The following is a 24755-nucleotide window of genomic DNA, read 5'->3' on the forward strand; positions in this document are numbered from 1 at the left end:
CCAATCAGAGTCTGTCAGGCCTACCCCAACCTAACAGTTGAAGACATTTCCACTCTTCTCAACTTTGTTGCCAAATCCACCTATTTTCAGTTCAAAGGAAACATCTACAGACAGACAGAAGGCTTCACAATGGGAGATCTACTATCCACAATAATGAACAGTTTTTTCATGGAGGACCAGGAAACGAAAGCCATCCACACAGCACCCACACACTGCAGACCCACACTCTGGAAAAGATACGTTGATGACATCTTGGAGAAAATAGAAGCTGGACATACACAAGAACTCACAGATTATCGGAACACCATGGACAGCGCACAAACTCTCAGTTATCAGAACACTGTACAAACGGGCCAGCATCAAATCTGAAGATGAAGACAGACAGGGGGAGGAAAAACACATACAACATGCACTCACACTCTGCCAATATCCCAGATGGGCCATAAACAAAGGAAAGCAACAAGTCAGAAACAAAGAAAAGAAGCAAAAAGAAAGGAAAACAAAACATACACAGAAAACAGATGACAAAAACAAAAACACAATAACCATACCATATATCAGGGGGATAACAGAACCAATACAACGGATCATGAAAATCACATCAATACAGCCATGTAACCACATACAAAACTGTCAGCTACTAGTACACCCAAAGGACAAAATAGAACCGGACAAGAAATGCAACATCATATACCATGCAAATCATGCACGAAAACATACGTCGGGGAAACAGGCAGATCATTCAACACAAGGAAAAAAGAACATCAAAAAGAATGTGAAAAAAAGAGACAGCGGGGCGATTCACAAGGACACAAAAAGACAAAGCAGAACAGGAAAACCTAAAATCAGCCATCACAGATCACTGCAGAAGAAATAACCACATCATGGACTGGGACAGGAGCAAAATAATCACATCAGAGACCAATAAATTCAAACAGTGGATAAAAGAGGCCATAGAGATCAGGAAGCGAGCAAGCGGCACCATCAACCGGGACGAGGGGGCGTACACCCTCTCGCATACCTGGGATTCTCTACTCCAGAAAACTAACAACGACGCGGGAGGCGGGGTTGGCCTGACCTGACAGACTCTGATTGGTCTGTCAGGTCTACCAACTGATATATGACACATCAGCAGCACGTCGGATGACGCTTCTGAGGAAGACTGGAGTCTCAGTCGAAACTGTCAAGCAGGTCTCTTTACACTGTGGAGACAGATACAATGATTTGGGCCGCTTGATGGAAACGGAGCTTAACTGTTGGGTAGAATCGATACAGTGCTCACAGCGTCACGATGAAATCAGAAATGACCCGTTTTAAAAAGTCACATTTGTAGTAAAGTTTTGGTGATTGGACAACATTTCAAGGTCACACAGAGTCCACTGGGATTGGCAGAATTTGCTGTCACAATCACAGTGTCCTGGGGGGTCAGCCTGGTCGACACACTCATTGTTCTGTGTGACATCATTGTGTAACATCACAAACAGACGGAGTTTAAACGTGACGTCAGAGTTAATGTTTTTTTAGTTTCTTTATTATTTTAGTTTCTTTATTTTTTTTAGTTTCACTTTTGACGAGATGAACTTTGAACTTAGTTTCTGTTTTCATGTTTCCATGGAGACGTGGGAGCAGTTACATCATAACATGGATTAAAGATGATGATGTCGCTCAGAGGATGAAGATCAACAGTCCAATGTTTCCTCTTCTGTATCTCTTTCAGGACTGAATCTAGAACCTCTGCTGCATTATGGGAGTTGTAGTCCAGACAACAGAACCAACTGTAGACACCCAGTGGACATTATTGGACCTAAGGACACACACACACGCACACACACACACACACACACACACAGGTACACGTACACACACACACACACACACACACACACACACACACACACAGGTACACGTACACACACACGTACACACACACATGCATGTACACCTGTACATAACCACACACAGCAGTACCTGTCTGTCAAACTGGGGGCGGGGCCAGCAGCTCACCTGGCTTCAGAGCCCTTAGCATAACTTAGATTGAGAGGGAAGATGAGACAGACAGGTTTGAGACAGACACACATGTGCGGGACAGACAGACACACAGACAGACACGTGACAGACAGACAGACAGACAGACAGGTTAGAGAAAGACAGACAGACAGGCAGACAGACACGTGATAGACAGACAGACAGGTGAGAGGCAGAAAGACACACAGACGGACACGTGACAGACACACGGACAGATGAGAGGCAGACAGACAGACACACACAGACATGTGATAGACACAGACAGACAGGTGAGAGGCAGACAGACAGACAGACACACACACAGACGTGACAAACACACAGACACCTCACAGGCAGACAGACATGTGACAGACTGACACGTGACAGACAGACAGACACACAGACACACAGACACATGACAGACCCACGGACACGTGACAGACAGACACACAGACAGACAGACAGACACACAGAGACATGACAGACACACAGACACGTGACAGGCAGACATGTGACAGACAGACATGTGACAGACACACAGACACGTGACAGACAGACATGTGACAGACAGATGTGACAGACACACAGACAGACACACAGACACGTGACAGACAGACATGTGACAGACAGACATGTGACATACAGACAGACACGCACACAGACAGAGAGACACGTGACAGACAGACACATGACAGACACACGGACACGTGACAGACAGACATGTGACAGACAGACACATGACAGACACACGGACACGTGACAGACAGACATGTGACAGACAGACAGACACACAGACACGTGAGAGGCAGACAGACACACAGATACGTGACAGACAGACAGACACATAGACACACAGATACGTGACAGACAGACAGACACATAGACACACAGATACGTGACAGACAGACAGACAGACACGTGACAGACAGACACACAGACACCTGACAGGCAGACACACAGACACGTGACAGACAGACAGACACACACACAGACACCTCACAGGCAGACAGACATGTGACAGACTGACACGTGACAGACAGACAGACACACAGACACACAGACACATGACAGACCCACGGACACGTGACAGACAGACACACAGACAGACAGACAGACAGACAGACACACAGAGACATGACAGACACACAGACACGTGACAGGCAGACATGTGACAGACACACAGACAGACACACAGACACGTGACAGACAGACATGTGACAGACAGACATGTGACATACAGACAGACAGACACGCACACAGACAGAGAGACACGTGACAGACAGACACATGACAGACACACGGACATGTGACAGATAGACATGTGACAGACAGACACACAGACACGTGAGAGGCAGACAGACAGACAGACACACACACACAGACACATGACAGACAGACACATAGACAGAGAGACATGTGACAGACAGACACATGACAGACACACGGACACATGACAGACAGACACGTGACAGACAGACAGACAGACACATGACACACACACAGACAGACACACAGACACGTGACAGGCAGACATGTGACAGACACAGACAAACAGACAGACAGACACACGGATAGACACACAGATAGACACACGGACACGTGACAGGCAGACATGTGACAGACAGACAGACACAGACATGTGACACGTGACAGATGGGCAGACACACTGCTGTGACATCATCAACACGTTCCCATAGCAACCACAGCACGTCAAACCTCAGATGAAGTCTCACCGACACTCAACCTGCTGCTCATGTACTTCCTCCTGAAACTAGCCCCGCCCCTCACACACATGATACCCCGACAGTTGAAAGCTGACGTCTGATTGGACGGTTGCCTCAGGTATCTTTACTCCTGCAGCTTTGTGAAACAGTCAGCTGACAGAACAGGAAGTACACCTGTCTCACCTGCAAACTGTGTCCTGTCTGACGTGTACATTAGCATGACGGCTAGCACTGTAAGATCCCTCTGTATAACAGCTACAGCCCTATTTACCCAGAATGCAACAGTAACGTGCCATCCTGTCACCTCGCCATGGAAAACTTCATTAGGAGTTCTTTTATTCACCTGTCTCTACTGCATTTATTGATTCATTTATTGATCTATGTCTGTAACCCCACACCCATCCACTGATCGATCCACTGATCGATTGATCCCCGTGTGTTATTTTCCTCATGATGAATTTAACCTGATTGAATGTGAGCTCAAAGAAAAAAATAAACCACATGACTTCCTGTCTCTCTTTCTGTGGGCTTTTTTTTTTAACTTTACTGTCATGAACCAACAGGTGATTAACACATCAGATTCTACCTGACATCACACAGCTATGTTCACCCTCCAAACATACACACTCAGACATAATACACACTCACATACACACATATTACACACACACAAAGACATAAAGACACATGTACACATACATATATACACACATATTTATGGAGCTAGAACAGTCTCAAAATGAATAAAAGCATAAAGAGGATTTACAAATGTATTTGGGGGATTTAAATCTATGACTCAAAACACAAACACATTTTCACACACACAAAAATGTTTCATTCCATATATAAGTAAAAGAAAACCCTCATATGAAAAATAAGATATATAAACATATTTGTGATGCACACACAAATATTTCTTGTTTTAAACCTTCTCCTCACACAACAGACCCTCAATCATTTCTGACTCAGCATCCACCATTTTACTCACTAAAGTACACTCGATGTTACCACTTCCTGTTACAGGCTCAGCGGACGATTAGCCTCAGGCTGAGATGAGGAGTATGTTGCCATAGTAACTGACTCAGGGTTACACTGAACTGGCCATGACCTCAACACTCTCTCATGTTTCAGGCTGATGGCGTAGATAGCATCAGAGCACGTATTCTAACTGTGTCTGTTCCAAGTGGGTGACACCTTCTGTTGGCTCCTGCTCAGGGGACAAAGCTTCAAACATGGACACTTCACACACAGAAGATCTGACCAATCAGATTAGAGTCACCAGTTCAGTATCTGACCACTTTGTAAAACATGATGATGTCACAGTGAAGCTGACCTCTGACCCTTGACCTTCATTATTTCATCCTTTCAGATGTTAGTGTGAAGTTTTGTCAGAATTAGTGAATTCTTCAATACGGACAAAAACAAATGATTTGTGAGGTCACGCTGACCTTTGACCTTCGACTGCCAAACTCTGATCAGTTTATCCTTGAGTCCAGGTGGATGTTTATGCCAAGACCTTCTTCAGGAATCGTGTCTATGCAAACAGGGCGTTTGTCTGTGGAGCCATAAAAACTCTTTGATGTTTTGGCGCCTTTCACAATGGTGAAATGTGAGTGACATGATGATGTCATAGCAACTGTTGCCAGGACGACAAAGTGAATCATCAGTGAAGAGAACAGAAACACAGTTGTGTTGGTTTGTGTAAATAAATATCCTGAGTGATACATCTGAAACCTTCAGGGATGAACCCAGGAAACATTGTGATGGTTAAAACTTCTCTGATTGGTGCTGAGTTACCATCTGAAAATAAAACAAACTAATCAGTTTAAAGCGTTGAGACAGACACGTCCCTGATTGGTCACCATCAACCAAAGAAAAAAACAAATGAATTGAAGGTTCAGATTATTTTATTGGTTCATGTTCAAGCAGTCCGATCAAAGTTACACACATCAGCTTTAACAATCCAACAGTATGTGGACCAATCAGAGCTCGGCTGGGCGCTGCTCCCATACAGGACACGAGTTAGGAGTGACACCCAACAGGAAGTGGGCGGAGCTCAGGTCCAGAGCATCACTCAGGTGAGACTTAATAAGCTGCAGGTTCCTCAGACAACCTCTGAACCTGGTGCTGATGGACAAGCAGTTCTGTTTGACTCCAGCTGCAACAGAGAGACAGAGAGACAGGTGGACATAAAGACAGAGACAGGTGGACAGAGACAGTGAGACAGATGGAGACAGAGAGACAGGGTCAGTATGAGTCCTCACAGCCATCTTCATGTTTCCATTCAAACCTTCAGAGCTGGGCGGAGCATCTCACCTGGAAACCCACCCAGGTAAACTGGGTTGTTGGTCTCAGCAGAGGTGGATTGTGGGTAAGGGTTGGGGGTAGTGTAACTCCGCCCGTCGACACTCAGACTCAGGGTGTTTTTGGTTTTTCTGGCCAGCAGGTGGTGCCACCGTCCGTCACACAACATGTGACCAACAGAACGAACCGACACTCGCCCCGCCCCGTTATTCACGTTAAACACCACCTGAGGAAAAACACAGGTGAGTGATGTCACACATAAACACACACACACACGCACACACACACACGACTCTCTGCTCACCTGTCCATCAATCATCTCCAGTCCGATGGCATCCACCTTTGCACTACTGATTCCCAAAAATACTCCCTCTGATTGGCTTGTTCGAAACTCCAGAGACACAGACACGTCTGAGCCCACCTTGTACCCATCACGCACTGAGCGCACGCACACACACACACACACACACACACACACACACACACACACACACAGATTAACACCAAGATCACATATCATCACGTATGTTGTCTTTCTTTAAGTTGGACTTACTGAGGGCGGCGTATCCACTGCCGTTATAGTAACTTCCTGTCTGGTCTTTGGTGAAACAGGAAGCGACATGGTGCTGCGAGGTGGGCTTGGACAGATCCAATGTGGCTCCGTTCAGAATGACAGAGCGAATACAACCTGGAAAACTGCTGCTCACCTGAGAGATGGAAACAAGACGTGTTACAGGAAGTGCAGGTGAGGTTCAGGCAGTCACAGGGGCAACACTCTGTTTGAGGGTGTTTGGTCCTCAGGTGAGATCACGTACGTTAATCCTCCTGGTGGGCAGCGTGTGCGGCAGTCCTCCCAGGTAGAGTCTGCTCTCCACGTCCAGCTGGTTTCCTTTAACAGACACAGCGTCTGGATGCGACCCGTCAACAGACACCGACACAGACCGCCGGCTGACCTCGGCGCTCACCTGACGGAGAATCACAGAGTTTAAACAGCTAGAACCAAAGATCTGGGACTCTGTGGAACCGTGACATGAACACAGATTCACTCACAGTGTGCCACTCTCCGTCATTAACAACCATGGATGAGGTGACGGAGGCAGGGCCTTTCCCCAGGTCAGCTGACATCATCAGTCTCCCCCCTGTCAGTCTGAGGACGATGAAGTCCATCTGTTTGGAGTCAGAGAGGAGGAGGATCAGCCCGTCTGCAGCTCTGCTCCGAACTGACAACCTCAGCGACACACTGAGGACGAGAAGAGACACAACATGCAGGAGTCAGACGTATGTGCGGAGCCGCGCCTCTCCCTGGCTGCAGCCCTGCCCTCATCATCATCACGGCGACTCACCTCCTTTTGACAGTGTTGGGATTAATGATGAAGGTCATGTGACTGTGTTTGGACAAACCAAACTGAACTGCTGACGGCAGGAAGGTCGGCTCCGCCTCCGACACACACTGCATCACGCACAGTTCAATAAACAATAATCAGTCACCAATAATCAACAACAATGATCAATAAATGATAATTCTAATGTTTATTCTTGTTTATGTTTATAATGATTAATAATAAACTTATTGATTACTGTTAATGTTCCAGGTGTCAGGGCGCTCAGGTGTGTGGGTGGGGCCACAGGCGGGTGGACGGGGTCAGGAGTTGGTTCTACATCCTGGTCATCAGGTAGTACTGCCCCCGCGACCTTTTCTTCCAATAGGCAGCTGTCAAGCTCCGCCCCCTCATACCTCAAAGCTCCTGATAGGTCGACCAGCCTGGGGGAGGGGCCAAACATAAGAGTTAATCAATCAGACAGATAGAAAACTCTGTGTGTGTGGTTGTGTGTCCCCTTTAAATAAAGAGGTGCAACATCAGACCCAACAACCTAGAGTCTGCTGCAGCTAACCGAGCACTTTGGCGTTCTCTTTGTCATGATGGGGTCATGCATTGGAGGAGAGTCGTACCCAACAACAGAGGATTTGGCACCAGCGAAGACAACCTCACGCTAATCCAGTACCATCCCAGCCTCCTGATCCAAGCCTCACGTGTCCTCACTGTGGCAGGATATGTGGCTCTAGGATTGGGCTTCATAGTCACATGCAGTGGCATCGCCATCAGCATCGATAGCCACTGTCACGTTCACCACAGCTGTATGGAAGCTATGTCATCGTCGACTACGATGGACCGCCAGAAGAAGTGTGTGTGTGTGTGTGTGTGTGTGTGTGTGTGAGTGAGTGTGAGGAACTTACACTCCGCCCACCACCAGGTGTTGGATGCAGCCTCTGAACCACCTGGACACATTCTGTAATCTGATTGGCAGACGAGACACCTCCCCTGATGGCAGCCCACCAATGAAGAAAGAGGCCGGTGACAAACGAGAAAATCCGCCTGGCAACAGAGAGACAGACTTGATGTGTCCCTCGTCCACCTGCATGGACAGAGACCTGCGAGACAGACAAGTGATATATTAATACTCATCAAACAGGTAAGACAGGTGAGACAGGTGTCTGTTTCCATGGTAACACCTACTTCCTGCTGATGGTGATAATCACAGAGTGTTTTGTCCCATCACTGAAGGATCCTCCATTAGGTTTCATCACCATCACCCTCCGAGTAGCCCCGCCTACCTCACCAAGCTCCGCCTCTAATGCGCCTGAGACCAGGTGGACAGACAGGAAGTGCTGCAAACACACACACACACACACACACACACACACACACACACAACGGTGGTTATGCAATGGTAAAAACACCTGCCATCCAGGTGAGTCACATGACCTGTCCATCTCACCTGTCTCTGTGTATGGTCGTCACTAAAGGCAGCCAGCAGGACTCCTGATTGGTTGTTGGTAGAGAAGGAGAAGAGGAGCTCCGCTTCCTGACGGAATGATGGAGGAGCGATCTGAACGAAGCCTTCGGCCAACACCGACACGCTGCGTACCGCCTGGAACAGGTGACATCATCAGTGTCATCAAAGTAATGGTGATTGATTATTGATTGTGACCAAGGGTCGATCAGTCTAATGTTTGTTTGTCAACAACCAACAAAAATCCTCTGAGCATCAATGATACAACAGTATACTACAATATACTAGAACTATACTACACTATACTGCAACAATACTACACTTTACTACAATATACTACAATTACAATATAATCTACTACAGCTATACTATACTAAATCCCCTCTGAGCGTCAGTGATACCAACTGTACTTCACCGTACTGCACTTTGTTTTAATTGTGTGAAGCACTTTGTGTTGCATTCTATTTGTTTGAAAAATGCTATATAAATAAAGTTTGATTGATTTGTACCATACAAATGAATGTTAACATGTTTCCCTGTCTGACAGCATCATGTAACACATGATCTATTATCAGATCACGTTTTTGATAGATGTTCCTCTGGTGTGACTCTGACTTTATGTTCTTACTTTTCTGTGTGTGTGTGAATATATTTGTCTTTGTGCAGCTGCACCTGAATGTCTCCTCTGAGGATTGGTGTGTGTTAGCACCTACTGCAAGATAACACTGTGTTTAACATAAAGGAAGCAGTGGGCTTTTATTGTGAAACATCCACAGGAAATGTTGACAATAATAAGGTTAACGTTTGACTCATCATGTTGTCACCAAGTTTTTTTGTAAATCTGAGACAAGACGTCATTGTTTTTCGTCCTTCACACTCCACATGCTTTCTGTAACAATGCTCTATGATGACACCTGATAACACATGATTCTGTACGACCTCGACAAACTGTAAAAACTGTACAAGGCTGAGGAAACTGTCTTCATCATCATCATTTTCATCATACCCTTGAACCACTTTTCAAAGCAGGTTACAGAGTGCTTCACATATAAGCCCCCGCCCTCTAAAAATTATTAAATAAAAAACAAATAAATGAATAAACAAATGATATTAGTTTCAGTTTTGGACACATGATGTATGAAAATCTGCACTGATATCAGATTTGTGTTGAAAAGAGACTTCTTTTTTATCCATCAAAAATCAAACCGACCTGAAGTTTCTCATTTTTCACATTTTTAAAAAAAATGAAGTTCAAATACACTAAAGATTTAAGCGAAAAGAAACAAAGGAAGGATTCAAACTTAAAAACGAGAACTGCAAGCAGTTATGAACGGGGTCCAAGCCTCCCCATGCAACTCAATCTCCACACCCCGAGGAGACCACGAAAGTCGGCCCCTTAGGACAATGGGCTCGGGGCGAGCATCAAGACACAGGCCAGTGTCTGAGCTGCAGTATTCACCGTAATGGAAAGTGCACTGGAAGTGCCAAAGGCTGAATGCGTTTGTTGCAATAAGTCACGTGCACTTTGACCAATCATTACCAAATTTCATAAAAATCAGTGTAGCCTTTAGCAGATAAAAACTTCCCAGGTGTATAGCTCCCCCTAGTGCCCATTGTTCACCAAAATCTGTTCACACCCTCACAGTCACATACTAACCATCTCAGTTTTGGTTTTGATAGCTTTAATTTTGACAAAGATACAGAACTGTTTGCTTTTTTTATAGCTAGCTACAAAAATGTGTTCATTAATAATTCGCACATTTTATGACTGGACATAATTCTTTTGAGAACTTTAATTCAGGTCCATCTCGTGAGTCTAGGGGCCACATTTCATGCAGGTCGCACAAAATCTGTAGGAGGAGTTCGAAAAAGTAGGTTTTACAGTTCCCATTTTGCAGTTTTTACAATTTTGGCATGAAAAAAGTTAAGCGGAAGTGGGCGGTGCCATGGACACTTGATGAGGCTCCATTCAGGGAATCCATGGATATAAAGCTTCTGAACGTGCAACATATGGTGTGGGAGTCAAATGCCAAAATGCGTTGGCCTTGATTGTAGTGCCCCCTGCAGGTGCACATGTGTAATTTCTTGCATCTGAGGTCCCTGCAGGGGTCTGGATCAACCCTCCAAACTGCACCACCCTCCCTTGCACGGTGTAGCCTACAGTACCACTTTTACTTACAGGAAAAAAAAAAAAAAAAAGATGTATAATAATAATAATAAAAATCTGAACAAAAATAATAGGGTTCCCAGCCCCACTGGTCCTGGGAAACGTGTCTGCTTGCATGCGCGTTCCCCAGGCCCCACGGGCTTGGACCCCTCATAAATTTTAAATCCAGATGTGTGTGGGTATAATGAGCTCTCTGTGATTTCAGTATCCATCTCTGTCTCAGTGTGTATAGCCACTACATACAGTACCTTCAAGACGCAGCCCTTCCTGACTCCGTATGCGTCTCTCAGTAGGTCAAAGTTCGACCGAGCGATCTCCACGTTCTTTATGCAGCCCACATACGATCTGGAGACTACCTGTCGCCTAGCAACCAGACAGACAGGTAGAAAAAGTCAGACAGGTAGAAACAGTCAGACAAGAAAAAACACACAGATGCCTCCTGTGACATCACACACTCACCTTATTGGTCTGGAGGCAGGAAGTCCCCCGATGTAGATGGGGTCCAGGTCGGAGCGGTTCAAGTCAGAGGCAGTTCCAGGTGACTCCGCCTCCAACACCTCCTTGTCTGATGATTGGTCGGCTGCCATGATGGACAGGTAAAGTGGTGGTGGTGGCGGTGGTAATGGTGGTGGTGGCGGCGGCGGTGGTGGTGGTGGTGGCGGTGGTGGTAGTGGCGGTGGTGGTGGTGGTAACGGCGGTGGTAACAGTGGCAGCGGTAACGGTGGTAGTGGTGGTGGCGGTGGTAATGGTGGTGGCGGCGGCGGTGGTGGTGGTGGTGGCGGTGGTGGTGGTGGTGGTGGTGGTGGCAATGGCGGTGGTGGCAATGGCGGTGGCGGTGGTGGTGGTAGCGGCGGTGGCAGGTGGTAGGCGGTGGTAGCGGTGGCGGTGGTGGTGGGGTGGTGGTGGTGGCAATGGCGGTGGTAGCAATGGCAGCGGTGGCGGTGGTGGTGGTGGCGGCGGTGGCGGTGGTAGCGGTGGCGGTGGTGGTGGGGTGGCGGTGGTGGCGGTGGCGGTGGCGGTGGTGGTGGTGGTAACGGCGGTGGTAACGGTGGCGGTGGCGGTGGTGGTGGTAGGTGGCGGTGGTAGCGGTGGCGGCGGTGGCGGTGGCAGCGGCGGTGGTGGTGGTGGTGGTGGTGGTGGTAGAATGGCGGTGGCGGCAGTGGGAGTAGTGGTGGTGGTGGTGGCGGTGGCGGTGGTGGTGGGGTAGCGGTGGTAGCGGTGGCGGTGGGAGTGGTGGTGGTGGTGGTGGCGGTGGCGGCGGTGGCGGTGGTGGTGGTGGCGGTGGCGGTGGTGGTGGTGGTGGTGGTGGTGGTGGTGGTGGCAGTGGTAATGGCAGGTGGCAGTGTGGCAGTGGCGGTGGTGGTGGTGGCAGGCGGTGGTGGCGGTGGCAGCGGTGGCAGTGGTGGCAGTGGTGGTAGGCGGTGGGGGTGGTGGTGGTGGTGGTGGCAGAGTGGTGGTAGTGAGTAGCAGCAGTAGCAGTAGTAGTAGTGGCAGTGGTAGTAGGCAGTAGTGGCAGCAGTAGTGGTGAAATGGCAGTGTAGTAGTGGTAGTAGCAGTAGTGGCAGTAGCAGTAGCAGTGTAGTAGGCAGTAGTGGTGGTGGTTGTAGAGCGGTGGTGTGGCAGTGGTAGCGGTGGTGGTGGTAGCGGTGGTGGCGGTGGTGGCGGTGGCGGCTGTGGCGGTGGTGGTAGCGGTGGTGGTGGTGGCGGTGGTGGCGGTGGCAGTGGTGGCGGTGGCGGTGGTGGTGGTGGTGGTGGCAGCGGTGGCGGTGGTGGCAGTGGCGGCGGTGGTGGTGGTAGCGGTGGCGGTGGTGGTAGTGGGGGTGGCGGTGGCAGCGGTGGCTTTGGTGGCAGCAGCAATGGCAGTGGCGGTGGTAGCGGTGGCGGTAGTGGTGGTGGTGGTGGCGGTGGTGGTGGGGTGGCGGTGGCGGTGGCAGCGGTGGCGGTGGTGGCGGTGGTGGTGGGGTGGCGGTGGTGGTGGCGGCGGTGGCGGTGGTGGCGGTGGCAGCGGTGGTGGCGGTGGTGGTGGGGTGGCGGTGGCGGTGGTGGTGGGGTGGTGGTGGGTGGCGGTGGCGGTGGTGGCGGTGGCGGTGGTGGTGGTGGTGGGGTGGCGGTGGCGGTGGCAGCGGTGGCAGTGGTGGCAGTGGCAGCGGTGGTGGCGGTGGTGGTGGTGGTGGTGGGGCGGTGGCAGTGGCAGTGGTAGCGGTGGCGGTGGTGGTAGGGTGGCAGTGGCAGTGGCAGCAGTGGCGGTGGTGGTAGCAGTGGCGGTGGCAGTGGTAGCGGTGGCGGTGGTGGTGGGGTGGCAGTAGCAGTAGCAGTAGTAGCAGTAGTAGTAGGAGTAGCAGTAGCAGTAGTAGCAGTAGCAGTAGTAGCAGTTGCAGCAGTAGTAGCAGTAGTAGTAGGAGTAGCAGTAGCAGTAGCAGCAGTAGCAGTAGTAGCAGTAGTAGGAGAAGTAGCAGTAGTAGTAGCAGCAGTAGTACCTTTGCGTTTGTTCCTCTGTATAGTGATCTTGTACCAGACTCCGGTGTTGTACTTCCTGTTAGAGGTCAGAATCAGAGAACCTGAGCCAAGGTCAAAGGTTAGACGGACAAGCCCCTCCACCAGCTCCATGGACAGGAAGTCTCTCTGCAGGTGACAGAACGTGTAGTCATGTCTGTATCTGCTTCACAAAAAGAGCCTCAACCAAAAGTCTGTGTGTGTGTGTGTGTGTGTGTGTGTGTGTGTGTGTGTGTGTCGTACAGTGTTGTTGGAGGCCAGGTACAGCAGTAATCCGCCTGGCGACAGGGTTTTAAACAGCAGGACGATGGAGGTGGAGGTTGCTCGCAGAGACTTCTGAACCAATGAGAATCCAGATCCATCAAAGTGGAACGACGTCTCCTCCGCCTGTGGACTGAGAGACAGAGACATGGAGAGACAGACAGGAAGAGAGACATATTCTTAAGGACGACCTTCAGATATGTCAAGGCTCAAATATGTTATTCAGAACATACACTTCTCATACACCTGTGGTCGTACACCTGTGGTCATTCACCTGTAGTCTTACACCTGTGGTCATACACCTGTGGTCATTCACCTGTACTCATACACCTGTAGTCTTACACCTGTGGTCATACACCTGTGGTCATTCACCTGTACTCATACACCTGTAGTCATACACCTATAGTCCTACATCTGTATTCATACACCTGTATTCATACACCTGTGGTCATACACCTGTAGTCCTACACCTGTGGTCATACACCTGTAGTCATACACCTGTAGTCCTACACCTGCAGTCATACACCTATAGTCATACACCTGTGGTCATACACCTGTAGTCATACACCTGTATTCATTCCTGTATTTTATTAATATGTGATGACCACGAAAGTGTTTCATCAATAATCACACCCAACAATTTGGCCTCTCTAACTTGCTCAATATTAGCACCCTGTAAAACAAGATGGAGTTCAGGATTAGATCTTAGCATATATCTAGAGCCCAGCATGATACTCTTTGTTTTTAAAACATTATCTTTAACCTATTTTCACTCACCCAATAAGAGACTAACATCAGCTCCTCTTGCAATAATTTGTTTACTAACACAGCATTTTCCCCAGAGACATACATTGTAGTATCATCCGCGTAAATTTCCATGCGTGCACTTTTTAATACATGTGGTAAATCATTAACATAAATTGAAAATAATAATGGTCCAAGGCAACTTCCTTGTGGGACACCACATTGTAGGGTCACCATGTCTGAAATTGTACCATTAAACAACACACATTGTTGCCTCTTAAACAAATAACTTTTCATGAGTTTAATAACACCTTCTTCAAAATGATATGCTGATAGCTTCCTTACTAATATCTCATGATCAATTATATCAAATGCTGCCCTAAAGTCCATGAGCACAGCACCCACCATTAACTTCCTATCAATGTCTTTAAGCCAGTTATCAGTCAACGATGTTAGTGCTGTGTTCGTGGAATAGCCAGCCCTATATGCGTCCTGACACTCAGTGTTAATACTATTTAGTTCAAAATAACATTGAATCTGCTTACATATAATTTTTTCCATCAATTTACTTCATACAGGTAGTATACTGACAGGCCTGCTATTCGGGCCTGCAAATGTCTCCCTGCTGTTTTTTCTCAGTGGAGTAACCTTTGCAATCTTCCACATCTGTGGATAAACACCGTTTTGAAAACATAAATTAAAGATATGACATACAGGCGCCGCAATAAACTTAGCTGCTAGACGTAGCAGTCTACCATCTAAATTAAATTGGTCACACACCTGTAGTCATACACATGTATGTACCTGCTGAAGCAGCCTCCACACTCTCCCTCTCTGCTGTTGTAGTTCCAGAGTCCGATGTTTCTCTCATTGAGAGATGCTTCACCCAGACAGCCCTGGAAGGTGGAGGACCGCAGCATGGCTGGACGCTGACAACACACACACACACACACACACACACACACACACACACACACAGTTATCACCTGTTCACCTGCGCAGACCTGTACACCTGATGTGAGTGTGTGTGCTACCTGAGTGTGAGATCCCAGTCCTCCAATGTGGATCACTGTGTTTTTGTCCACATCTAAAACTCTGGAAGGTCCCGGTGATGTCGCTGTTATCACGGGCAATGTAGCCGACTCTGACTCCAGCTGATGGACTGACAGAGAGACATGTGCCCCGAACCTGCCGACATCATAACATCATCACTTGACTTCATCGACATTACTGCATGTTATTTGACACTGAAGTGTTAGGAGCTATTGTTTTGAGTCGGTATTGTTTTCATTCAGGGTCAATCAGTGTTGATCAGGGCCAATCAGGGCTGATCAGGGTCTATCAGAATTGATCACGGCAGAACAGGACAAATCAAGGTCTATCAGAGTCAATCGGGGATGATCAGAGTCAATCAGGGTCAATAAGGACTGATCAGGTTTGATCAGGGTCTATCAGAGTCGATCAGGGCCATGCTTCATCAACTTAGGGTGTATCAGAATCAATCAGAGCCGATCATGGTTGATTAGAGATGATCAGGGCCGATCAAGTTGATCAGGGCCAATCAGGGTCGATTAGGGTGGTTCAGGGCCGATTAGGGTCTGTCAGGGTTGATCAGAGTCGATCAGGGTAGATCAGGGTCTATCAGGGTCTATCAGAGTTGATCAGGGTAGATCAGGGTCTATCAGGGTCTATCAGAGTTGATCAGGGTCGATCAGGGTCTATCAGGGTTGATCTGGGCTGATCAGGGTCGATCAGGGTCTATCAGGGTTGATCTGGGCTGATCAGGGTCGATCAGGGTCTATCAGGGCTGATAATGGTCTATTAGGGCCGATCAGGGTTGATCAGGGATGATCACGGTCTATCAAGGTTGATTAGGATTGATCAGGGTCTATCAGAGTCGATCAGGGTCGATCAGGGATGATTAGGGTCAATCAGGGCCAATCAAGGCTTGACATGGTAGATCAGGGTCTATCTGTCTATCCCCATCCAGACCAAATATGGAGCGTGAACTGGTGGCTGGAGAGGTGCCAGTTCACCTCCTGGGCACCGCTGAGGTGCCCTTGAGCAAGGCACCGAACCCCCCACCTGCTCGGGGCGCCTGACCAAGGCAGCCCCCTCACTATGACATCTCTCCACTTAGTGCATGTATAGGTCCTGTTTGTGCATGTGTGTGTCTTTCGGACCTGTGTATTAATGTCAACAGAGTAAAAAAATTGAATTTCCCCTCAGGGGGATCAATAAAGTAAATAAAATTAGATTTTTAAAAAAAAAAAAATCAGAGTCGATCAGGGTCGATCAGGGATGATTAGGGTCAATCACGGTTGATCAGGGCTGATCAGAGTCTATCAGAGTTGATCAGGGATGATCAGGGCGGATCAAGGATGATCTGAGTTGATCGGGGCCGATCAGGGCTGATCAGAGTCTATCAGAGTCGATCAGGGATGATCAGAGTCAATCAGGGTCAATAAGGACTGATCAGGTTTGATCAGGGTCTATCAGAGTCGATCAGGGCCATGCTTCATCAACTTAACATCAAAGTAAAATAAAGGACTGTTCATCTGTTCGTATTTCCTAAACAACATCAGTTGTTTGTCAAACACCTATGGATGATGATGTCATCCAGATAACATCTCCACAGCTTTATTCTGAAAGTTACTTCCTGTTTGGCGAGGACAAGACGGTCCTGACAAACATGACATGCTCATGTGATGGGACTAAAGCTCCAGAACGTAGACACTGACAGGATGTGACGTCATAACAAACAGAACACGGCATCATTTGAGGCGTGTATTTACCGTGTGGCGTTGATCCTGGTCCACCTGTTGTTGGTGATGTCCAGTCCAGGAAACTCCAGCCTGCTGCTGCCTGAACCCACATCCCACACCAGAGACACCTTCCCGTCATGCATCTCTACCGCCAGGAAGTCCACCTGAACACAGCAGACACACACAGAAGAGTTTCAGGACCCAGACCTGACATATGACTAGCCTCAACAGCGTGGGTCACCATGGCAACCGATGCTGCAGACCTCGACGTCTCCACCATTTGACAGCTTATGAAGAGAACCTGATGAAGAGAACCTACTGAAGAGAAGCTGAGGAAGAGAACCTGAAGAGAAGAACCTGATGAAAAAAACCTAAAGAGGAGAACCTGATGAAGAGAACCCGATGAAGAGAACCTGATGAAGAGAGCATGATGAAGAGAACCTGAAGAGGAGAATATGCAGGAGAGAACCTGATGAGGAGAACCTACTGATGAAAAGCTGATGAAGAGAACCTGAAGAGAAGAACATGAAGAGAAGAACCTGATTAAAAACCTAATGAGGAGAACCTGATGAAGAGAACCCGATGAAGAGAACCTGGTGAAGAACACATGAAGGAGAGAACCTGATGAAGAGAACATGAAGAAGAAAACCTAATGAGGAGAACCTGATGAAGAGAACCTGAAGAGGAGAACATGAAGAATAGAAACTGATGAAGAGAACCTACTGAAGAGAAGCTGATGAAGAGAATCTGATGAAGAGAACATGAAGGATATAACCTCATGAAGCTTCTTTTTTTTCCTCATCTGCATAATATTGTGAAAATTAGGCCTATCCTGACCCGAAAAGATGCAGAAAAATTGGTCCACGCTTTTGTTACCTCAAGGCTGGATTACTGTAACTCTCTATTATCAGGTAGCTCTAGTAAGTCCTTAAAAACTCTCCAGCTAATTCAGAATGCAGCAGCACGTGTACTAACAGGAACTAAGAAACGAGATCATATTTCTCCTGTTTTAGCTTCTCTGCACTGGCTCCCTGTAAAATCCAGAATTGAATTTAAAATCCTACTGTTAACTTATAAAGCTCTAAATGGTCAAGCTCCGTCATATCTTAGAGAGCTCATAGTGCCTTATTATCCCACCAGAACACTGCGCTCTGAGAACGCAGGGTTACTCGTGGTCCCTAAAGTCTCCAAAAGTAGATCAGGAGCCAGAGCCTTCAGCTATCAGGCTCCTCTCCTGTGGAATCATCTTCCTGTTACGGTCCGGGAGGCAGACACCGTCTCCACATTTAAGACTAGACTTAAGACTTTCCTCTTTGATAAAGCTTATAGTTAGGGCTGGCTCAGGCTTGCCCTGTACCAGCCCCTAGTTAGGCTGACTTAGGCCTAGTCTGCCGGAGGACCCCTCTATAATACACCGGGCACCTTCTGTCTCTCTCTCTCTCTCTCTCTCTCTCTCTCTCTCTCTCTCTCGTATCCTATTACTGCATCTTGCTAACTTGGCCATTCTGGATGTCACTAACTCGGCTTCTTCTCCGGAGCCTTTGTGCTCCACTGTCTCTCAGATTAACTCATATCACAGCGGTGCCTGGACAGCGTGACGTGTGTGGTTGTGCTGCTGCCGTGGTCCTGCCAGATGCCTCCTGCTGCTGCTGCCATCATTAGTCATTAGTCATACTTCTACTGTTATTATACACATATGACTATTGTCACACATGTATACTGCCAGATATTAATATATTATTAATTATAATATTATTACTTTCATTAATGTTGTTGTAAGCTACTGTCATTACCGTCTGTCCTGCATCTCGCTCTCTGTCTCTCTCGCTGTCTCATTGTGTCATGTGTCTGTTTCTACCGTTTTTTCCCTGTTAAAGGGTTTTTTTGGGGAGTTTTTCCTGATCAGCTGTGAGGGTCATAAGGACAGAGGGATCTTGTATGCTTTAAAGCCCTGTGAGGCAAATTGTGATTTGTGATATTGGGCTTTATAAATAAAATTGATTGATTGACTGATGAAGAGAACGTTGCGAATGTGTGTATAAGTGTGTGTGTGCGTGTGTGTGTTCGTGCGCGCATGTGCGTGTGCGTGTGTGTGTGTGCATACCGTGGTGTTGCTGCCCAGGTAGAACAGCAGGTTCTCAGCACGAGACGTTTTCAGGATCACACTCAAAGTGTTGAAGTTACTGGACTCAGTCTGTGGTCTGTAGGATCGAACGCAGTCTCTGTCCGCCTGCACCGCCACCTTGATCTGATGACATCATAACCATCATCACCATCATCAACAATGTGCAGAATGAACTGCAGTTACACCTGAGTTTATTGTTTTTCTTAAAAACTTTATCAACAGAATTTCATGTGAACAACTAAACCATGAGAATTCAGAACGTCCAGACAGATGTCCTCTGAGGGCCTTGGACATGTCCACAGAGCTGCTACAATGTCCCGTCTTTACATGTTTACACAGAACTAAACAGCTGCAGCATCATGTGACATGTGACATCATGGGTCAAACAAGTTGTGTTGTCTTGTTTTAGACGATGGAGGAAGATGATGTGAGTGGTGCGTTCAGAAACACTCATTGTGAGTGTGGGAGCGCACTCTGACACAAACTGGAGCGTTCATAAATTGGGAGCGCTGTCTGAATGTAGCGTTGGGTTATCCAGAGCAGCGCACTCTCAGAGTGGCAGAGCGCACTCTGGACACTCTGTCTGTGGAGACGGAGCAGCAGAGCGCCGAGCGGAGTGAATGTGTGATTAACTTAACCGTTGGTTCATTCATGTAGAAATATAACGCTGCGTTTCTTCCACCAACAGGGCTCTCATTTTAGTGTAGAGCGTCAGACTGAATTTACCAACGCACCATGTCAGGTCACTCACTCTCCGGGACCGCCAGTGTTACTTGAATAAGTAAACACTGACCAACGGGACCAGACTGGCCGACCGTATGCTCTCACCAGTGGATGGATGATGTCACAGGAAGCCAATCTTACAAAGGAGGACCACACTTGTTTGTTTTGCTATGGAAGCTAATGTTAGCTAATGTGCTAAAAAGTTAGCGTTGCAGAGAAATCCAATCTTCCTCTTAATCCCTCCCCAGTTTCTGATGAGGTGGACATGATAACCCTTAATACACATAACCTTATTCATCCCTACAACAGGAAATACTTTTTCCCTAACCTGATATGAAGTGTGCGCTGCACATGTGAGCATTTTTGATGATGGCCTCCGTCCAGTCCTTTGGTCTTATCACATTTAACCATAGTTGTCTTTGTTTTTGTTGACGGACAGTGGCGGCTGGTTTTGAGCCATGACTCCTTCTATTCTGGCTCCCAATAACACAACAAGACAAACACATTTTAACACTCCTATGGAGCCTACAGCCCTGTGGGGGAGAGGCAGCTGCACCTCCAGCTGATAACATGATGTCATAGTGATGTCATAGTGATGTCACTTTGAGCCTCAAAAGGGTCCATACAGATGCTGCTTCAGTGATGTCACTGATGGTTCAAAGATGAGACAACTCCGTCTCCTCGTTTGCACACCTTTTCTCTGTGTGTGTTTCAGGATGTGTATTTCTGTGTGTGTATGTTTATGTACCGAGGCAGCCTGTCTTCTGGCCTGATTGATCAGCTCTCTGATGTCTGACAGATTCCTTCTCAGTGTTTCTCCCAGCGTGCTCAGTGGTTTGATCCGACCCATCAGACGCTCTGTACGATGCTCTGCCTCCTCCAGCTTTTGCTGCACCTCATTGGCTGAAGAGACAGGAAACAGGAAGTGTGAGTACCGGACAGCTGCGTCTGAAATGTGTGACACTGTAAACGGATACAGACCTTCGGTGTGCGTGTAAGTCACCAGCCGGTTTGTCTCAGTCACTGTGTTGTTGGTGTTTTCCACCACAGAGGAAGAATCCTGCAGCTGCAGCCTGAGTCTGTGCAGCTGCCGCAGCGCCTCCTGCAGGTCGGAGTGTGCTGCCGCAGCCTGAAGGTGAGTCTGCTGCAGCACCACGAATGAAACTGATGGAAAACAAACACCAATCAATCGATCAATCAATAAACCAATAAACTGACACGATGACATCAATGTGGGAGGACCCTAAAATATCTCACTGTTAGAGAAGCTCTGTAGCTCTTTGGTTGGCTGACGGAGGAAGAGGGTGGAGTTATGGATGCCATCTCTGACCAGTCGCAGTCTGCTGGTTACTGTGGAGACATTCAGCCGCAGGTCTGGAAAACAAACGGACAGACTGAATGAACAGAGGCAGAGAACATGACGGAGAACATGATGGAGGACATGGCAGAGAACATGATGGAGAACATGATGGAAGACACGGTGGAGAACATGATAGAGGACATGGCAGAGAATATGAAGGAGAACATGACGGAGAACATGGTGGAGAAGATGACAGAGAACATGACAGAGAAGATGACGGAGAACATGAGAGAGAACATGACGGAGAAAATGTGACGGAGAACATGATGGGGATCATGACGGAGGACATGAGGGAGAACATGAAGGCGAACATGACGGAGAACATGACAGAGAACATGGCGGAGAACATGACGGAGAACATGACAGAGAACATGACGGAGGACATGGTGGAGAACATGACGGAGAACATGGTGGAGAACATGAAGGAGAACATGGCGGGGAACACAATAGAGAACACGATGGAGAACACAATGGAGAACATGACAGAGAACATGCCAGAAAATGTGACAGAGGACATGAGGGAGAACATGACGGACAACGTGACAGAGAACATGATGGAGGACATGACAGAGAAGATGACGGAGAACATGAGAGAGAACATGACAGAGAAAATGTGAGGGAGGACATGACGGAGAACATGATGGAGAATGTGACGGAGAACATGATGGAGAACATGATAGAGAACACCATCGAGAACATGACGGAGACATGAAGGAGTGCATGATGGAGAACATGACGGAGAACATGACGGAGAACTTGATGGAGAACATGACGGAGAACTTGATGGAGAACATGTTGGAGGACATGAGGGAGAACATGACGGAGGACATGATGGAGAACATGACGGAGAACATGATACATGACGAAGAACAGATTTGTTTAGAACACGAGTAATAACAAATACAAACCTTCGAATGTCTCGTTGATCTGTCGACTTTCTTCTAAAAGAGCGGTGCTGACTTTCAGTTTGGCTCCACCCTCCTCTGACATCAGCTGCTCTGATAGGACGGTCTGAAAGACAAACAATCATTAGAACACAACTCTCGCTCATATAATTTGGGGGGTGGGGGGCAGGTTGTCAACACACACTCACCACATTGAGAGCGACAGAGGCGGAGATGTGGGCGGTCACAGCAACCTGCTGGGCGGAGTCAACCTGGTGTGTGATGTCACTGTCAAGCTGAACTAATCGGCTGGCATTTGTTACGTTACAAACTGATGACAGAGAGCTGAGGAAGAGGACAAATGTTAACACACATACACACACACACACACACACACACACACACACACACACACCTACCTGTGCATGGAGTGGGCGTGACTCTGAAACCGGAGGGCGTGGCTTTCGGCACGGTAAACATTCTCCAAAGCATCAGTAACCTCCAGTCCAATGACCAGACTGTCCACCTGTTTCCTCAGCAGGGGTTGCCACTGATCCAGGTGACCGTGGAACACCTCCACCTGCTGCGCACACACACACACACACACACACACAGGTTACTGTTGTTGTAATTACCATCACAGAGATATTAATCAGGTGGAGTGTGCAGGTGTGTGTGTGTGTGTCTCACTGAGGTGGTGTTGGTTAACTCCTCTGTCAGACTGATGGTATCGTCCAGCAGCAGCTGACTATCCTCCATCACTGCGTCCACAGACAGACGGTCCACACTCAGGTTCCTGTGGACAGACTGACAGATGACAGGACATCAGTCATCAGTCACCAATAAACACCGACTCTGCACTTTGATCAATGACTGATCAATAACTGATCGATAACTAATCAATAACTGATAAATAACTGATCAATATCTGATCAGCAACTGATCAATAACTGATTAATAACTGATTAATAAGTGATCAATAACTGATGTTTTATATCATAAACAGGATTTTTGTCATTGTTCTTGTTCAGTTTACCTGAAAACAAGTGTGTGTGTGTGTGTGTGTGTATGTGTGTATGTGTGTACCTGGTAGTCGAGCAGCAATGTGTGTGCGTCGTCCAGCAGAGTGTGTGTTTGTGTGTTTTGTTGCGCGGTTTTGGTCAGCTGTGTGCGTGCATATTGCAGTGTTTCCATGCCAACAGTGAGGGGGGCTGAGAGGAGTCGGAGCCTGTTGTCAACCTCCATCCTGCTGGACAGGAGGTCCAGCTGCAGCGAGTGGACGAGAGACTCTGAGAGGCTGCAGGGAGAGAGAGAGAACGAGCGTCAGACACACACACACACACGCACGCACACCCACGCACGCACACACACACACACTATGAAGTCCTATCCATATCAAAATAAGCAGATACACGCGCAGCAACGTGTGTGTGCATGCGTGATTAACATAGTAAATTTTGGTACGCATGCATGCGCACATGCGTTGCTACGTGCGGATTGTATTTCACACGTAAGTATAGTATGCGTACTATACTTACAGCTTGTGCACATCCGTCACTGTTGGAGAAATGTTGTTAAGTGTCCACACACGTGCATTCGCACTTGTTGATACTAGTCGCGCACACCAGTCCGCGTACATGAACGCCTCACGTAGTTTCCTTTTCCATTTCATTCTATTTCTGTGTTCTATTTTCATCCAGTAGATGGTGCCATCGAGCCAATAATACACTCTACACAGACATGTATAATTAGAGTTTTTTTTAAAAAGTATTATTATCAGATGTAATTGGAAAAACACAAACACAAAGTTAGTAAACTAGATACAGTTTTTTTTAGTATTGTGGAAGAAAGTATTTGCATGAAATACTTATTGTACCATTACTACAGAGAGCAGAGCAGCTCACTGGGTCAAGTGAGGGCGCTAGGATTACAGTCTAAACTGTGTTTTTTGTGTGTGTATTAAAAAAAAATTCTTAGATCAAACTGCAAAAGAAGAACAGAAAGTCTGAAGCCTAATTTTGTATTTTCTTCATTATCAGCCAATTCTGGAGGAAAATATTTGACTGAAATAAATTATGGTAAAGCTCACTAGGCAAGGCAAGTTTATTTGTATAGCACATTTCAACAAGAAGGCAATTCAAAGTGCTCTACATAAAATATACAGCAAGTAAAAGCAATAGGCAACATAAAAAGACATTAATCACATTAATGTAACTACAATTAAGTTAGAATTAAAACCTAGAAAGGAGACAGAAATAAAACCTCAACAGAAGACAGATAAAACAGAATAAAAGTTTCAGTGCAGTGTGCGAAGAAGAGGGCTCAGATTTGATTTAATCAAAGGCAGAAGCAGACAGAAAAGTCTTCAGCCCTGATTTTAGAGAACTGAGAGTTGCAGCAACTAAATG

The 24755-nt window shown here is 47.2% G+C and overlaps 2 protein-coding genes across 15 annotated transcripts in view; one reads left to right on the forward strand and one right to left on the reverse strand.

Moving 5' to 3' along the window:
• LOC125881962 (protein 4.1-like) overlaps positions 1-2715 on the forward strand; it is a 68773-nt gene extending 66058 nt beyond the window's left edge. For all 14 annotated transcript variants that reach the window (XM_049565473.1, XM_049565472.1, XM_049565477.1 and 11 more), the window contains one exon: positions 1718-2715. Coding sequence is in view for 1 of the 14 variants with exons in the window: in XM_049565477.1 (XP_049421434.1) it covers positions 1718-1723 (6 nt within the window). In the remaining 13 variants the exon portion in view is untranslated. The remainder of the gene's footprint in view (positions 1-1717) is intronic.
• Positions 2716-5710: 2995 nt separating this feature from the next.
• The window catches only part of lama1 (laminin, alpha 1), a 71264-nt gene continuing 52219 nt past the window's right edge, over positions 5711-24755 (reverse strand). Inside the window, exons 38-64 of the mRNA XM_049564867.1 lie at positions 23434-23644; positions 23038-23154; positions 22767-22930; positions 22557-22692; positions 22372-22474; positions 21361-21477; positions 21085-21267; positions 20852-21006; positions 19360-19503; positions 17286-17419; positions 15525-15678; positions 15295-15419; positions 13729-13879; positions 13468-13614; positions 11452-11591; positions 11241-11355; positions 8811-8963; positions 8549-8700; positions 8269-8463; positions 7611-7794; positions 7376-7482; positions 7083-7272; positions 6848-6997; positions 6586-6739; positions 6337-6470; positions 6045-6258; positions 5711-5886 (exon numbers count right to left, since the gene is read on the reverse strand). Of these exons, the coding sequence (XP_049420824.1) occupies positions 5711-5886; positions 6045-6258; positions 6337-6470; positions 6586-6739; positions 6848-6997; positions 7083-7272; positions 7376-7482; positions 7611-7794; positions 8269-8463; positions 8549-8700; positions 8811-8963; positions 11241-11355; positions 11452-11591; positions 13468-13614; positions 13729-13879; positions 15295-15419; positions 15525-15678; positions 17286-17419; positions 19360-19503; positions 20852-21006; positions 21085-21267; positions 21361-21477; positions 22372-22474; positions 22557-22692; positions 22767-22930; positions 23038-23154; positions 23434-23644 (4105 nt within the window). The remainder of the gene's footprint in view (positions 5887-6044; positions 6259-6336; positions 6471-6585; positions 6740-6847; positions 6998-7082; positions 7273-7375; positions 7483-7610; positions 7795-8268; positions 8464-8548; positions 8701-8810; positions 8964-11240; positions 11356-11451; positions 11592-13467; positions 13615-13728; positions 13880-15294; positions 15420-15524; positions 15679-17285; positions 17420-19359; positions 19504-20851; positions 21007-21084; positions 21268-21360; positions 21478-22371; positions 22475-22556; positions 22693-22766; positions 22931-23037; positions 23155-23433; positions 23645-24755) is intronic.

Source organism: Epinephelus fuscoguttatus, linkage group LG21, assembly GCF_011397635.1.
Source record: "Epinephelus fuscoguttatus linkage group LG21, E.fuscoguttatus.final_Chr_v1".
NCBI lineage: Eukaryota > Metazoa > Chordata > Actinopteri > Perciformes > Serranidae > Epinephelus > Epinephelus fuscoguttatus.